Raw genomic sequence first — 13973 nt, 5'->3', positions numbered from 1 at the left:
GCTAAATCACACTCCCAGCTCTGTAAAGGTGAGCACCAAGCACACATGAGCTAAAGGAGAAGGAATTCAGTGTTCGCGCAGGCTTCCTGGAAAGAAGTCCTCTGTCTGGAGGGCAGGAAGAGTACAGCAGGGTCCTGGGAAAGTAAAGAAGAAAGTGACCAACCATCCAGATGGAGAGGGAGTAAAGAAAAGGGGGTGGATTATCAGAAGTTGCTGCCAGTCTGGGATATCCATCCGGTACTGCTGGCTGAGGAGGTCTTTTGGCTGGTGGAAAAACCTGGCTTGATGTGGCCCCAGGGAAGTGAGTTGGACTGGGGGCGGAGATTGCTCTGATGTGGGAAGGAGAAGAGAGAAGAGCTTTTTTTTTTTTTTTTCCTTTGAGAGTTTTTAACTCTATTTCAACCATAGACTTGATACTACCATCACTCCAAGGCATTAAAAAAAAAATGTATTAACTTCTCATTCTGCACCAGCCTCAGTATCCCTGTTTGTGTAAAGAGAAAAATCAGAGACACTTACCAATACCCATCTGGGAGCAGGTTTTGCGGGGTCACAGAAGGTAACAATCTGGGAAAAGGCAAGCGATGAGGCAGGGGATTGAAATGGTTTAGTCCTGGACTTATTTTTTAGAACCAATGCTTTTTACTATGACTCTTCTTCCTACTCCATATTCCTCAAAGGCCTTTCTAGAAAAAGGATCACAGAGAAATTGCCCTCTCTTCCCCATCTACCTAAGCGACACTCCTCACCCACCCATCCACCACTAGCTCCCAGAAGCTGCCACGAAGCTGGCTGGGAAAGAAAAGGGAGAGGGCCCCCTCCCGGGAGGGGGAAGCGAGAAGGGTGGCGTCTCTAAGGGATTTAACCTCCCACCCTCGGTTCCACGATACCACCCCAAGCCTCCAAAGATTGGGACGGCGCCTCCATTTTTGTTTTGGGGCAGAAGAGCAGGGGCTTGTGGATAGAAGGGGTCAAAGGAAACGGTGATTATTACCCGTGAAGGGTAGGGGCGGTGCCATCCTCCTTCCTTCCCTTTCCCTCAGTCTGCACCCCCTGCAAACTGCCCCCACCCGCCCCCCGCCACCTTCTCGGGGTCTCCCCCCCCCCCTGGTTGCTAAGGCCCAGACCGTCATCCCAGCAACAGCCTCAGTCATGTGACCGGCAATGGCGGCGCTGACAAGAGGTAGGTGAGCCCGGCGCCCCCCACACCCGCCGCGCGCCCCCCGGGCCCCGCTCACACCTCCCCGCGCGCCCTCCGGTTCCCCCTGCGCCCCCTCCTCCGCCTCCTTCCCCCGCGCGCGGTGCCGGGGCCCCCTTCCAGGCCCCGCTAATCCTCTTTCTGTCACCCTCCAGCCTTGGCCTCCATTCGGGGGTTCTGGGGCCCGCGATCGGGCCGACATCCACCCCACCCAGCTGTGGGGTTGCGGGGGCTCTGCCGAGCGGGGCATGTGGGAGGTGGTTCCGGGTCGGGTCTTGCAGGAGGTCGTGGGGGGAGGGGTGGAGATGCCTCAGTTGATGCCCGCAGGGACCCTGGCCCTTCCTGGCTGCCCCTGTGGGCGGCCTCTGTCTGGCGAGAGGGACTGGCCCCGTGTCCGGCCTGGGTTGCCCCAGAGGAATCGGACCCAGCATAAACTGTGGCCCCGCCTCCCTTTTCTGTGCCATCAGGACTCGGAGCAAAGGACACCTAGGTCCTGGCTTCTCTCTGATGGGGAGAGGGTGTTCCACCTGGATGGACTGTATGAGCCGAGCCTCTAGGGTTCCAATTTCACTTTCTGAATCTTGAGGTGCATCTGGCCTTGAGGGGACTATGATGGAGGCACAAACGGAGAGCTGCTCCCCTGTGGATCAGTCAAGGAATTGAGGTCACACTAATGGCCCTTCTTTCTATTTGGGCTGCATTTGGAGGTATTGTAGGGATAGCTGTGTAGCTGAACACGGCAAGACTCCGGGGAGACATCAGGCTGCTCCAGCAGATCGCTCTGCCTGAGCCCCACCCCTCCCTAAATGTAGCCTAGGTAGCTGGCAGGCTTGGACTTGTGCTGGGTTTAAAAGGTGACAGCGAGAACTTTGTTATTGCAGGGGCTGCTGCCGCTTCGTTGGCATTCCAAACAGCCTCCAGCAGCAGGGACCGGGTTAACTCTCAAGGAAGGCTCCCTAGCAATAGGGGCTGAATTATTCGGGAATGTGGAGCAGGGGGAGGAATTGGGGAGCAAAGGAAATATTCTTGTCCTTGTGATCTGAGGGAGGTGGCAAAAAAGACCTCTATCTGTGTGGGCTTTTCCCTTCCAGACTTTCTTATCCGTGCCCCTAGCCTTTCTTAAGAGCCTCAGAGCTGAGGAAGAGGAAAGTTAGCATGCTGAAGTTCCTTCTTTAGCAACTTGGAGAGTGGCTGGGGATGGAATTCTGCAAGAGACAAGGAGAGGAAATAAAAGAGGAGTTTTTGTTTCTGGGCTGACTGGGGAAAATGGTAACATTTGTCATCCTAACCCAGTACCCCCCCACTCCCCCCTGCCCCAGTCCTGGTCAGCTGAGTGTGGAAACAGAGGGATTTCTGCTGCTCTCATCGTCCATGGGCTTTCCAGGTATCTGCCTTTCATGGGAACCTCAACTTTCACCTTTAAATTGGTTGCCTCTGTTCCATGTTCCAAGTAATCCCATTCCCAGTAACTTACACCCAGATTCTTCCTCTGTTAAGTGGGCTGCTGGGTTGGGGCTTGTGGAAATGGGAGAAGGGGTTTTTCACTTTCCCTCCTTTCCCTTTCCACCCACCAGGTCACACAACCTACAAGTAGGGAGCAGGAACAGAGAGAGAGAGCCTGCATGCCAATTCTAAGCTCTTCAGGATCAAAGTGAGCAAAAAGGAGGGCAAAAATCTCCCTTCCTTTTACAGAACCCAGTTCTCACCTGACGTGAGGGGAGGGGCAGGTTGTTTCTGTGATCTTGGGAGCAGTATAGGAGAACCAAGATTGATGCTCGGCTTGGATGATAATAAAGATATAGAAGCTTTCTTGCTCTTCAGTGGGTGCTGGAGTTTGAAAGATAAGAGGAAACAGAACATGAACTTGGGGGAGGAGTTGGGGGTTGACCTCTGAGTGAGTGGAGATAATATAGGGTTGGAAAGGAACGGGAAGTAGGAGGCACTGATATTTGTCAAATGGGGACCCCCCACCCTGAGTCCTTTTCACCCTGGGGGCAGTGTCGTTCGTCCTGTCCAGAATGGCAGCCTGTGGAGGCACCTGCAAGAACAAAGTGACTGTCTCCAAGCCTGTGTGGGACTTCCTCAGCAAGGAGACCCCCGCCCGGCTGGCCCGGCTTCGGGAGGAGCACCGTGTGTCCATTCTCATAGACGGCGAGACTTCTGACATCTATGTCCTCCAGCTTTCCCCTCAGGGCCCTCCCCCAGCCCCTCCCAATGGGCTCTACCTGGCCCGGAAGGCTCTCAAGGGGCTGCTCAAGGAGGCAGAGAAAGAGCTGAAGAAAGCTCAGAGGCAGGGGGAGCTTATGGGCTGCCTGGCTTTGGGGGGTGGAGGGGAGCACCCTGAGCTGCACCGCCCAGGCCCGCCCCCTCTCCGAGCAGCCCCACTCCTGCCCCCAGGGGCACGGGGGCTGCCACCCCCTCCTCCTCCCCTGCCCCCTCCTCTTCCCCCCCGCCTTCGGGAGGAGGCAGAAGAGCAGGAGAGCACCTGCCCCATCTGTCTGGGGGAGATCCAGAATGCCAAGACATTAGAGAAGTGCCGGCACTCATTCTGCGAGGGCTGCATCACCCGGGCACTGCAGGTGAAAAAGGCCTGCCCCATGTGTGGCCGCTTCTATGGGCAGCTGGTGGGCAACCAGCCCCAGAATGGGCGGATGCTGGTCTCTAAGGATGCCACACTCCTACTACCCAGCTATGAGAAGTACGGCACCATCGTCATCCAGTACGTCTTCCCGCCCGGTGTCCAGGGGGTAAGAAGACTATGGCCTGCCCTTACCCTTTGGTTTTCCCCACGCTTGTTCTTTGACCTAGGAAAACTGGGTGAGGGGGAGTATGTTTGTTAGATGTGATACAGTCTTGCTGTCTCCCGGTATGCCTTCCCACTCAAGTGCCCTGGAGCTAGAGGCCCCCTTGAAGCCTAGCTTTTCCATCCCCATGACCCCAAGGCACCCGTGAAAATCAGGTATGAGAGAAAGGAATTGAATTCTATTTCTATGATGAACTTGGATGTTGACATCTATTCTTGGCAGAGGTGAAGTCTGTGGACATGGTGGCTCAGGTGCGGACAGGCCGGTGGGAAGGGTCTGATCCTCCTTAACAGTTCTGGGAGCGTTCCTCCATTCCAGATTTATGAGAGGGAAAACCTTGATGACAGTGGAAGGTTAAAATAGGAGTGGTCAAGAACCTAAAGGTGTCTTCCTGCTTGACAAAGAGTAATGTCCAGTTCTGGTTTGCAGAGTGATGAGGAAGCTCTGAAGGAGAGTAATAGAAAAATAGAACAGGTTAGACAGTGGAAGATGCATTGGGAGTGTTTTCAGGTGGAGAAGGGAAGGCTGAAAGACAAATTATTCTCAGTCTTCACATTTCTGCTGAGTTATCTGGAGAGTAAGGCCCAGCTACTTTTGAGAATTCATTTGTTGCTGAATTGAGGCTTGAGGGACTGGGACAGCAGAAAGAACCTCTTAATGATGAGGATTTTGTCTGGAAACAGGCTTCTGCTGCCCAGACCCTAGAGTTGCTCCTTCCCTGGAAGGCTGTCGCTGCCCCATCAGCATTAGCTGGGGGTGTACAGCCAGAAGACGGCCAGGATGACCCTTAAGATGCCCAGCTGCTCACTGCCCACTCTGCCTCCCCCGCCCCAGGCTGAACACCCAAACCCAGGAGTTCGGTATCCTGGCACCACACGGGTGGCCTACCTCCCGGACTGCCCTGAGGGCAACAAGGTGCTGACCCTGTTCCGCAAGGCATTTGACCAGCGTCTCACCTTCACTATCGGCACGTCTATGACCACAGGGAGACCGAATGTCATCACCTGGAACGACATCCACCACAAGACCAGCTGCACAGGGGGACCACAGCTGTGCGAAATGCCTTCTTCCCTTCCCTTCTCCCCATTTCTCTCTGGGAGCCTCCTAACTGGAGAGGACCACCCCCGAACTATTCAACCATATTGCCTACCCCAGTTTCTCCTATAGTCATCCTGGTCCTAATGTGCCCAGCTTAACCTACAAAAATAAGCAGAATTGGGCTCAGTTATCTTGGGTTTGGATAATCTTAGGGAAGGTGGGGAGGGGCTAGAATGGGGCACCAGAATGAGGGTGAGCCTGGGGGTAATATGAGTAAGCCTGAACGGCTAACCCTGACCCTCATTTCTCTTTGCTCCCAGGTTTGGGTACCCGGACCCCACCTACTTGACCCGGGTGCAAGAGGAGCTGAGAGCCAAGGGCATCACCGATGACTGAAGGACATCCCCTTTGGGAGGCCCCTGCTGTTCTCCTTCAGTAGGACCCAGTGGGAGCCTCTGTTGTCTCTCCCTCTGCTCCCCTCATCACTCAAGTAGGGGACTGTCTGACTGGGGAAGGGGTTCAGAGAAGGAGGGGTGATCCCTTCCCCAGTCCCCCACAGGCTGAGTGCTTCAGTGCAGTGTGAGCCACTCCCTTCTGGCAGAGTCTGATGTCCCAGGCCCTGCTCCCCTCCTCCCCATGTACATACTCCCAGTCTTCCTGCCCCCTCCGTTACCCTTGGCTTTTTCTGGTTTGTGATGTGCTCCAGTGACTAAGCTGAGAAAGGACCTGGGTGGGGAGGAGAGGGTCTCTTGATCCCCCCCCATACTGCTCCACTGCTGAATTTCTGCTCGGGGAGGGGGGGTCAGGCTGCTGTGAGCCCCCGTCGAGCCAGCCGCGTGTGTTCTTCAGAAATAATTCTCCTTCTCCCTTAACCTTGTCCTTTCTCTTCTGTGTCTCTGTCTTTGTCAGTCTTTCTCCCACTCTTCTCTGCCCCCTAGAAGGAGCCTCCTTACCCTGTTCTGGAATCGCCGCCAGACTGTAGCTTTTAATTTAATAAAAATAAAGTAAAATATGCAACTCTCTATGCCACACCCGTTCTGTTCTGTGGGCCAGGGTGGGGGATGGGGGGGGTGAGAAGATGGACCTGCTGAGAGGGAGAAGGGGGTGGTGATCGGGAACTCCCTGGGCGCCTCCCCAGGCTCTCTGCTTCCAGAGGGCCTGGGAAAACGGCAGGTACTTAGTGGGCTCCAAGATAAAACTGCGAAGCCTTGGATCGTGCTTCGACAGCGGAGTCAGGATTAAGAGGGGTTTGTTGCTGAGCTACAGTTGCAGAGAAAGGAACAACCCTACCCCTTTTGAAAAGTTTGGCTGGGGTGGGAGTGGGGGCGGAGCCGGGCAGGGGGCGGATTCCGCGGCGGCAACTCCCCGGACGCACGCTGGCCTCAGAGCCCCCCAGCTTCCGTGCCCCCTCGGCTCTGAAACTTGGAGGAGGGTAGGGGTCCAGCATGAAGCCCCCGGACCGCCCCGCCCCTGGCCGCACTGACCGGATACTGGGGGTCATGGGGGGCATGCTGCGCGCATGCGCCCTACCCGGGCAGGAGGGGGTAAGAAAGGGGGACCACGGTGGGGTCGGGGGTCTTTAGGGGGCTTTAGGATGGCTGCACCCCACAACTCAATTTACCCGCAAACAAGAATTCTTCGGGGTAGTCGCAGGAATCCAAAAGTTCCATTAAGAGGATCATAGGCACGTTCTTGGGTAAACTGCTCCCTCCACCCCAGCCTTGGCGACGACCCTTTTATAACAAAGTGGATTTTGACAGGAGGGAGAAGGGGAAGCGGGAGGTCTAGGCTGGGCGTGGAGGGCGGGTTTCTTACGATCACTCTGTCCCCGCAGCCCCCGAAGAGAAGCCCCCTGGGGCCGGGGGGGACCGAGCCAGAATCTAACTGTATGGAGGGGAATCAGAGAGGGGAGCGCGAACGCGAGGTCCCCGCCTGGGCTCCGCTGCCCGGTAAGAAGCTAGGGGTGGGGTGGGGCACAGTTTGCCATCCTGAGCAAAGTGGCGAATTAAAAAATATACTGCTCGTATTAGTATAAAGGTTCGCATCTAATTTGCATGAGACCCATATAGACGCTGAGACTTCCACGCTTCTTCTCGCCCTCTAGCCTGCTGTGTGTCCCCCACCTCAGCGGGTCCCGAGCCCCCGCTGGCGTAGTGTCCCCGCGCCCCACCCCTGGCCCCTCGCCAGCCGAGTCTCCAGGACTTCTCCTTAATTGGTGATTAGCCTCAGCTGGAGTCCCGGGGCCTGGAGGAAAGAAGGGTCCGGCGAGAGGGCGGCACCCGGGCTGTGTTCCCCACAAAGAGCTCCCCATTCACGCACCCCCTACTGGGGGACCTTGTCCACCCTTGCGCGGCTAGAGACAGTCCCAACCCCAGGACCTCTTCGCATAGGCTAAGGCCCCATCCGCCGCGCCCTTCTCCGCCGCAGAGTCCGAGGAGCGACCCTAGCCGACCCCGCCGCCGGGCTTAACCCCCACCCCAGTGCTCCTCAGTCGGAGCCGGAGATGCGGGAGGGAGGGGGAACCCGGGGCTGGGGAGCCCAGGCTAGAGAGGAGGGGCGGAGGCGCTGGGTACTTGGAGTGGGGAACAAGGTGGTGCCTGGGGGAGGGGGAATTGGGGCGGGAACCCGGCACTGGCTGAAGGGGGAAAGCGAGGGAGAAGGCGGAGCTGGGCCGCAGAGGCCCCTCCCCGCGGCGACCCGGCGACGGGGCCTGTTATTCTGCTCGCCGCTCGGCGGGGACCCGCGCAGCGCCAGTGACTCGGGGAGTCGGCCCCCGCCTCCTCCCCTGCCCGGGCCTAGAACTACCCCCAATCCGGGAGGCCGGAGACGGAGCTGGAACGGCTGTCGCATCCCGGCCCAGCCTCCTCCACCATCCCTCCCCTTCCCGCTGGACATCTGGACCCTGGGCCCCGCACCGACTGGGTTCCGGAAACCCTCCCCGCCCAGCTCGGCGGCCCGGCCCCGCGCCGCCCTCTCTGCAGAGTCCCCAGCCCTTTTCCAGACCAGACTTCCGCCTACCCCTGGACACCCCCGTTCCTATTCCCTCCCTCCCCCCCCTCCCCCAGCCTGGAGCGGGGTAGGAGGGAGGGGGGTGTGCACCCTGCGCCGTCCCCGCCCCCCGTGGTTCCCCCTGCATGGCCTGCCCGGGTGTGGGGGGGCGGGGGGCCCGGGCGCCATGCGAGGGGGGCAAAAGGGGGGTCGCTGTGCCTGTCCCCGCGTGATCCGAAAAGTGCTGGCAAAATGCGGCTGCTGCTTCGCCCGGGGGGGACATGGTGAGTGTAAGGTCCCGAGGGCCCAGTGTTGAGTGGGGGGTGGGCTGAGGGTTCAGGACTTGTGTCTGTCCCGGCCCTAGGGAGTTAGAGGCTGGAGACTATACCTGTGTTTTCCAGGAAAGTGACCTAATAGATGATCTGTAAGATCCCCTCTTGCCTTCAAATTTCTAACAGTTAAAAGTTAAGGAAATTGGGGAAGGGGCAGGGGACTCCTCTCAACTGGGTATGAGAAAAACCCATCCACAATCCCCTTATGCCTAGACCGCATCTTCCCTCAAATCCTTTTGCTGAGAACCTACTTCAGATCTGAAGAGGGACAGGGTGATGGAGGAATGAGGGATGAGGGGGGTCTACCAGGGGCTTTTTCCCAAATCACAGCTCCTCTGTCCCTGAGCCCAGGCCAAGGATAACACCATGAGCTCTCCTCACTTGCCCCCTCTATTGGGTTTGTGCATGTGCTGGGAAGGTGAGCTGCAGAAGTCGTCTCTTTTTATAGTGACTACTGCACTTGGTGGAGGAGGGGTCTGGGGGTGGCAGATGGGCTCTTAAGCTCTTTTTCTCCCCCACCCCACCGCCCTTCTCAGAGAATGGTCTGTACCCATTGCAAGGGGGAGGGTTGCAGGAGAGCAGATGGCCACCCCCAGCTTCCAGTGTCTGCCCAGATGGCTGCCCTCACCCCCATATTGGTGCCATGCTCAGATATGGGGGAACCCCCACATGTAACTGGGGGTTTCAGGCCTAGGGAGCCAGGTGTTTTCTGTCCTTCCTCCCAATGGTGTCCTGGTGAAATTTTCTCTCCTGGCCAACTCTAATGAGGATGGCAAGAAAGTGAGCCCTGAGGGAGAGGGGCTGAGCATCACAGAGCAGAGACTCTGGGAGCTCCCTAGGGACCCTGAATCTGGAGCTGAAGCAAAATTTATCACCCCCTTTCTCCCCCTACCCCACCCCCTTAGAGTCCTATTCCATTGCTGGCAGTGAGGGGAGTATCTCGGCTTCAGCTGCCTCGGGTCTGGCTGCTCCCTCTGGCCCCAGCTCTGGCCTCAGCTCTGGCCCCTGTTCCCCGGGACCCCCAGGGCCAGTCAGTGGCCTGAGAAGATGGTTGGATCATTCTAAACATTGTCTCAGAGTGGAAACTGAGGCAGAAGGTGGCCAGGCTGGACCATATGAGGTGAGGAAGGAGCACCAGAGAAGCACGTAGGACATCCATGAAGGGTGCTGGGAGAGGGCAGGTTGAGGGGGCCACGGGTCACTGGGGAGACACAGTTACTGTCCCTGACCTTTGAGACTTGACCTCTGGCCCCCAGAACTGGATGCTGGAACCAGCTTTAGCCACAGGAGAGGAGCTGCCAGAACTGACCCTGCTGACCACGTTGTTGGGGAGCCCTGGGGATAAGACGCAGGTATGAAGAAATGAGTCTGGCGTGGCTCCCCTCACCCAAGAGGCATCAATTTGCTTACTCTGGGATGTTCTTCCTTACAGCCACCTGAAGAGGAGACTTTGTCCCAAGCCCCTGAGAGTGAAGAGGACCAGAAAAAGGCTCTGGAAAGGAGTATGTAAGTGTCCACACACTCTCTATCCCTGACCCCCGCAGTCGCACAACTTCCAGAGGATTGTCTCTCACATTTTAGATTTGAGACTTGGAATTTCCCCTGAGGTTGGCTGTGGTAATGAAGGGGCTTCTAGTCCAGGAGGGAGGAAGTGGCTAAACCTGTTCTCTTCCCAGGTACGTCCTGAGTGAACTGGTAGAGACAGAGAAAATGTACGTGGACGACTTGGGGCGGATAGTAGAGGTAGCTCCCTTCTCCCTTCCCAGCCCTGGCCCAGCCCTTTCCCTCTCCCCAGGGCTAATGTTAGGAGATGCCTTGTTGCTTCTCTGTCCCACCTTCCCAGTCTCCCCTACATCGTGGACTTCTCTGGGGAGGGGAGGTTCCCACCAGGCCTGGCTCCACACACTCATGTTCCCACCCAACCTTCCCACAGGGTTACATGGCCACCATGGCTGCTCAGGGGGTACCCGAGAATCTGCGAGGTCGTGACAGGATTGTGTTTGGGAACATCCAGCAAATCTACGAGTGGCATCGAGAGTGAGTGATGGATCCCTGAGAGCGAGGGGAAGGGGCATATGTCTGGTGGTCTCTGTATCCTACCCACGGGCCCATTGTTGCCTGAGGAATGTTTGGAGAGACTTCGTGGGGAACACTACGAGGGCAGACAGCTCTGAGTTGCTTGGAGTAGGGGTATTTGACGAGCCTTTTCCCTCCCTACCCCTCCAGCTATTTCCTGCAGGAGTTACAGAGGTGTTTGAAGGATCCTGATTGGCTGGCTCAGCTATTCATCAAACATGTGAGGCTTGAGAGAGTGGGGCCCAGGAAGGGAGGGGCTTGGGAGTGGGTCAGGACTTTCTGGAGATGTGCCCTCTCTCCTCACTCACTCTACTCTTTCTTGGATTTTACTCCTGTTAGGAGCGCCGCCTGCACATGTACGTGGTGTACTGTCAGAATAAGCCCAAGTCAGAGCATGTGGTATCAGAATTTGGGGACAGCTATTTTGAGGTCAGTGACTGAGATACCTTGGGGAAAGGGTGACAGAATCGTCAGCATGAGCAGGCTTTCCAGGCTGCAAAACCACCCCATCTGTCCCTATCCCCAGGAGCTCCGGCTGCAGCTGGGGCACCGCCTGCAGCTCAACGACCTCCTCATCAAACCAGTGCAGAGGATCATGAAATACCAGCTGCTGCTCAAGGTCGGGGCCACCTGTTCCCTGGGGGCACAGCTGGTTGGGATGGCCCTTTCCTCATTCGTCTCCCCAAGGTTCCTAAGGCTGCCCACCCAGGCTTCCGGGGGGCCCTCACCTGTGTCCTCGGGAGGATGTGAGGGCTTTTGAGGATGTTCTCATAACCTCCCTGAGCATTTCTTCTCTGTGTCTTAGGATTTTCTCAAGTATTATAGTAGAGCTGGGATGGATACTGAAGAGCTGGAGGTGAGTACTCCCAGATCTCATAGGACACACCACGCACACCTCATCGTCTTAGTCTCCTGGGTTCCTCCAGCTCCATGGGTGGTGAAGGGGAAGGCTGGTTGGCGATAGAAACATGGTCTGAAGACGCCTCTTTCCCAATGATGACGGTGCTCTTCTTTTCTCTTGTGTCCCAGCAAGCTGTGGAGGTCATGTGCTTCGTACCCAAGCGCTGTAATGACATGATGACCCTGGGGAGACTGCGGGGGTTTGAGGTACAGGGATGGAGCAATGCTCTTCTGCCCCCGGCTGAGCACTCAGGAGGTCCTTACAGGGAAGTGTGCTCTCCTGGGGCTGACAGGAGGTGGTTGGTTGGGAGTGTCAGCGGGAAGGAGGGAGGAGCAGAGAGTTGCCCCTTTTCTCTTATTGTTTTTCTCAAAGGCCACTCTCCTTTGGTTTCAGGGCAAATTGACTGCTCAGGGGAAGCTCTTGGGCCAGGACACATTCTGGGTCACAGAGCCCGAGGCTGGGGGACTGCTCTCTTCTCGGGGTCGAGAGAGACGTGTCTTCCTCTTTGAACAAATCATCATCTTCAGTGAGGCCCTGGGAGGAGGAGTGAGAGGTGGAACGCAGCCTGGATATGTGTACAAAAGCAGCATCAAGGTGGGGAGGATGTCCCAAGGGAGAGGTCTGACTGGGATAGGGGAGGCCTCTGAGAGGATGATCCTCAGATCCTCTTTGGATTTGTTGGAGGGGACAGGAACCAGAGAGGGCCTGAAGAATTTGGCGGCTACCTCTTATTTGCCAACCCAGGTGAGCTGCCTGGGACTGGAGAGGAACCTCCAAGGCGACCCTTGCCGCTTTGCACTGACCTCCAGAGGGCCAGAGGGTGGGATCCAGCGCTATGTCCTGCAGACTGCAGACCCTGCGGTCAGTCAGGCCTGGATCAAGCAAGTGGCTCAGATCCTGGAAAGCCAGCGGGACTTTCTCAATGGTGAAGCTCTCACCCTCCCTCCCCGACATCCTCCCTTGGTCCTTGGATCTCCTGAATCCCTCACCGCCCAGTCTCCAATCCCTGCCCTCACCCCAGCTTCTCCCCATCCCTCATCCTCACTTTTCCACTACTAGCTCAAGATTTAGTAACTCAGAATCCCCTCAAGCCTCAAGCGACTTACACTGGCCGACAGTCCTTGAGAGCAGAGCCCCTGGGAGAGGGCGTGTCTCTGCTGTAACCCTCCTTCTGTCCCTTTGTTTGCCCCAGCACTGCAGTCACCCATTGAGTACCAGAGACGGGAGAGCCAGACAAACAGCCTGGGACGGCCAGGAGGTCCTGGGGTGGGGAGCCCCGGGAGAATTCGGCCTGGAGATCGGGCCCAGGTCAGCACACACACACCCATCAATGGCTCTCTTCCCTCCCTGCTGCTGTTTCCCAAAGGGCAGGTGGCCAGAGTCCCCCTGTCCCTGGACACACAGGTATGATGAATGGAGTTCCCTGGTCGTAAGGGCAGAATGGGGAGGTACTCTCTTGTTCCAGGATCCCCAAACCTCCTTCCCCTGTATCATTCCTTTCTTCCACCACCTTCCTTTTGTCTGCCCCCTCCTACTTCCCATCTCTTGCCCTCCCCCACTCCAGTTAAACCCTGAGAGAAGCTGATGGTCTCAGATAATCTAAGATGTCTGACAAGAGGGGGTGGGTTGACTAGGGGCTTACACTGACAAGAGAGGAGTGAGGGTGGATTCCTGAACTTTTTTGATCCTCTGACTAGAGTCTCTCTTCAGGCCTCCAGTGACATCCCCCAGGCTCCTCATGACTCTCCTCCAGTTCCACCAATTCCAAATGCCCCCCCCTGCCAAGCCAGACTTGCCAAGCTGGATGAAGATGAGCTGTAACTGGTGAAGGCCATGGGGGTGGTGCTGACTCAGCCACTCTGTTCCCCCAGGAACTTCAGGGCAATCCTTCTGGCAGCGCCCCAGAATTCCTCCCTCTTGGTGTATCTGGAGGGTGGACAAGGCTGGGAGTGTCAACTTGGAGGAGGGAACCTAGACTCAGAAAGACTTCTTTCTGCCCAAGGAACACAGGTTCCTTCAGCCCCCACCCCATGCATGCATCACAGGTCCCCCCAAAAGGAGGAAATGTGGGTGGGTAGGAGGGCTGGGGCAAGGGCCAGACAGAAACTATTGGGTTTGTTTTTGATTTTGTTTTTTCTGTTTTTTGAGAATAAAGGTTTTGTTATATCACTAAAGCTGCTGTCTTGGCAGAGGGAAGGGGAAGCTGAAGTAGGGGTAAGTGGGGTAAAGGGGTATGGAAGAGATCAGCTGGCCCCTCAAATCAGTCATTTGAGGAGGGGTCTGGTGAAAGGAGAAGGGTGCGGGATGTAAGATAAAAGATGTAATTATCTTTGTCCCTCACCTGCGGTTGCAGCATCTCTCAGTCTAGACCTGGAGCTTAGGGCTACTGGAAAACCCTAGAACCTTGACGTATCCTCCCCTTTACCCAGTCCCTCTTTCCTTCCCCTCTGGTCTCTGTTCTAGACCCCACTGGAAAGCCCGCTGTGGGGTGACTTCCCACCATTCCCCCCAACACCCAGATTCTAAAGCTCCGAATGCCCAATGTACCTTTCTTTCTGGGGCCACCATGTTCAGCTGAGGGAACATGGGGAGGTGAGAGGATGCTGGGGTGCTGTGGCCCCTTCTGGCTCTGGGTA

The 13973-nt window shown here is 56.7% G+C and overlaps 2 protein-coding genes across 12 annotated transcripts; both read left to right on the top strand.

Annotated features, from left to right (window-relative positions):
- The first annotated feature begins 1157 nt into the window (after window positions 1–1157).
- On the top strand, window positions 1158–6056 carry DTX3 (deltex E3 ubiquitin ligase 3). Of its 9 annotated transcripts, none has more exons than XM_081249988.1 (5): window positions 1158–1183; window positions 2518–2582; window positions 2773–2849; window positions 3216–3945; window positions 4837–5353. In XM_081249988.1, exons 3-5 carry the CDS (start codon window positions 2821–2823, stop codon window positions 5167–5169), a joined length of 1092 nt encoding a protein of 363 aa, XP_081106114.1. In that variant the 5' UTR covers window positions 1158–1183; window positions 2518–2582; window positions 2773–2820; the 3' UTR covers window positions 5170–5353. The 9 variants fall into 9 exon arrangements, with proteins under 9 accessions (XP_081106114.1, XP_081106115.1, XP_081106117.1 ...); XM_081249989.1 differs by having other exon boundaries at window positions 1167–1187; XM_081249991.1 differs by lacking the exon at window positions 1158–1183 and adding an exon at window positions 5361–6056 and having other exon boundaries at window positions 1198–2582; window positions 3197–3945; window positions 4837–5054.
- Window positions 6057–6410: 354 nt separating this feature from the next.
- On the top strand, window positions 6411–13511 carry ARHGEF25 (Rho guanine nucleotide exchange factor 25). Of its 3 annotated transcripts, none has more exons than XM_081248933.1 (16): window positions 6411–6584; window positions 6875–6989; window positions 9266–9480; window positions 9617–9712; window positions 9793–9866; window positions 10037–10103; window positions 10294–10397; window positions 10587–10656; window positions 10776–10865; window positions 10963–11055; window positions 11242–11292; window positions 11466–11543; window positions 11731–11931; window positions 12082–12262; window positions 12530–12741; window positions 13048–13511. In XM_081248933.1, exons 1-16 carry the CDS (start codon window positions 6486–6488, stop codon window positions 13156–13158), a joined length of 1857 nt encoding a protein of 618 aa, XP_081105059.1. In that variant the 5' UTR covers window positions 6411–6485; the 3' UTR covers window positions 13159–13511. The 3 variants fall into 3 exon arrangements, with proteins under 3 accessions (XP_081105059.1, XP_081105060.1, XP_081105061.1); XM_081248934.1 differs by having other exon boundaries at window positions 6413–6584; window positions 12530–12645; XM_081248935.1 differs by lacking the exons at window positions 6411–6584; window positions 6875–6989 and adding an exon at window positions 7760–8312.
- The last annotated feature ends 462 nt before the right edge of the window (window positions 13512–13973 follow it).

The sequence above is a fragment of the Mesoplodon bidens genome, assembly GCF_964165515.1.
Source record: "Mesoplodon bidens genome assembly, chromosome: 11".
NCBI lineage: Eukaryota > Metazoa > Chordata > Mammalia > Artiodactyla > Ziphiidae > Mesoplodon > Mesoplodon bidens.
This window is presented reverse-complemented; position numbering and strand designations above follow the sequence as displayed.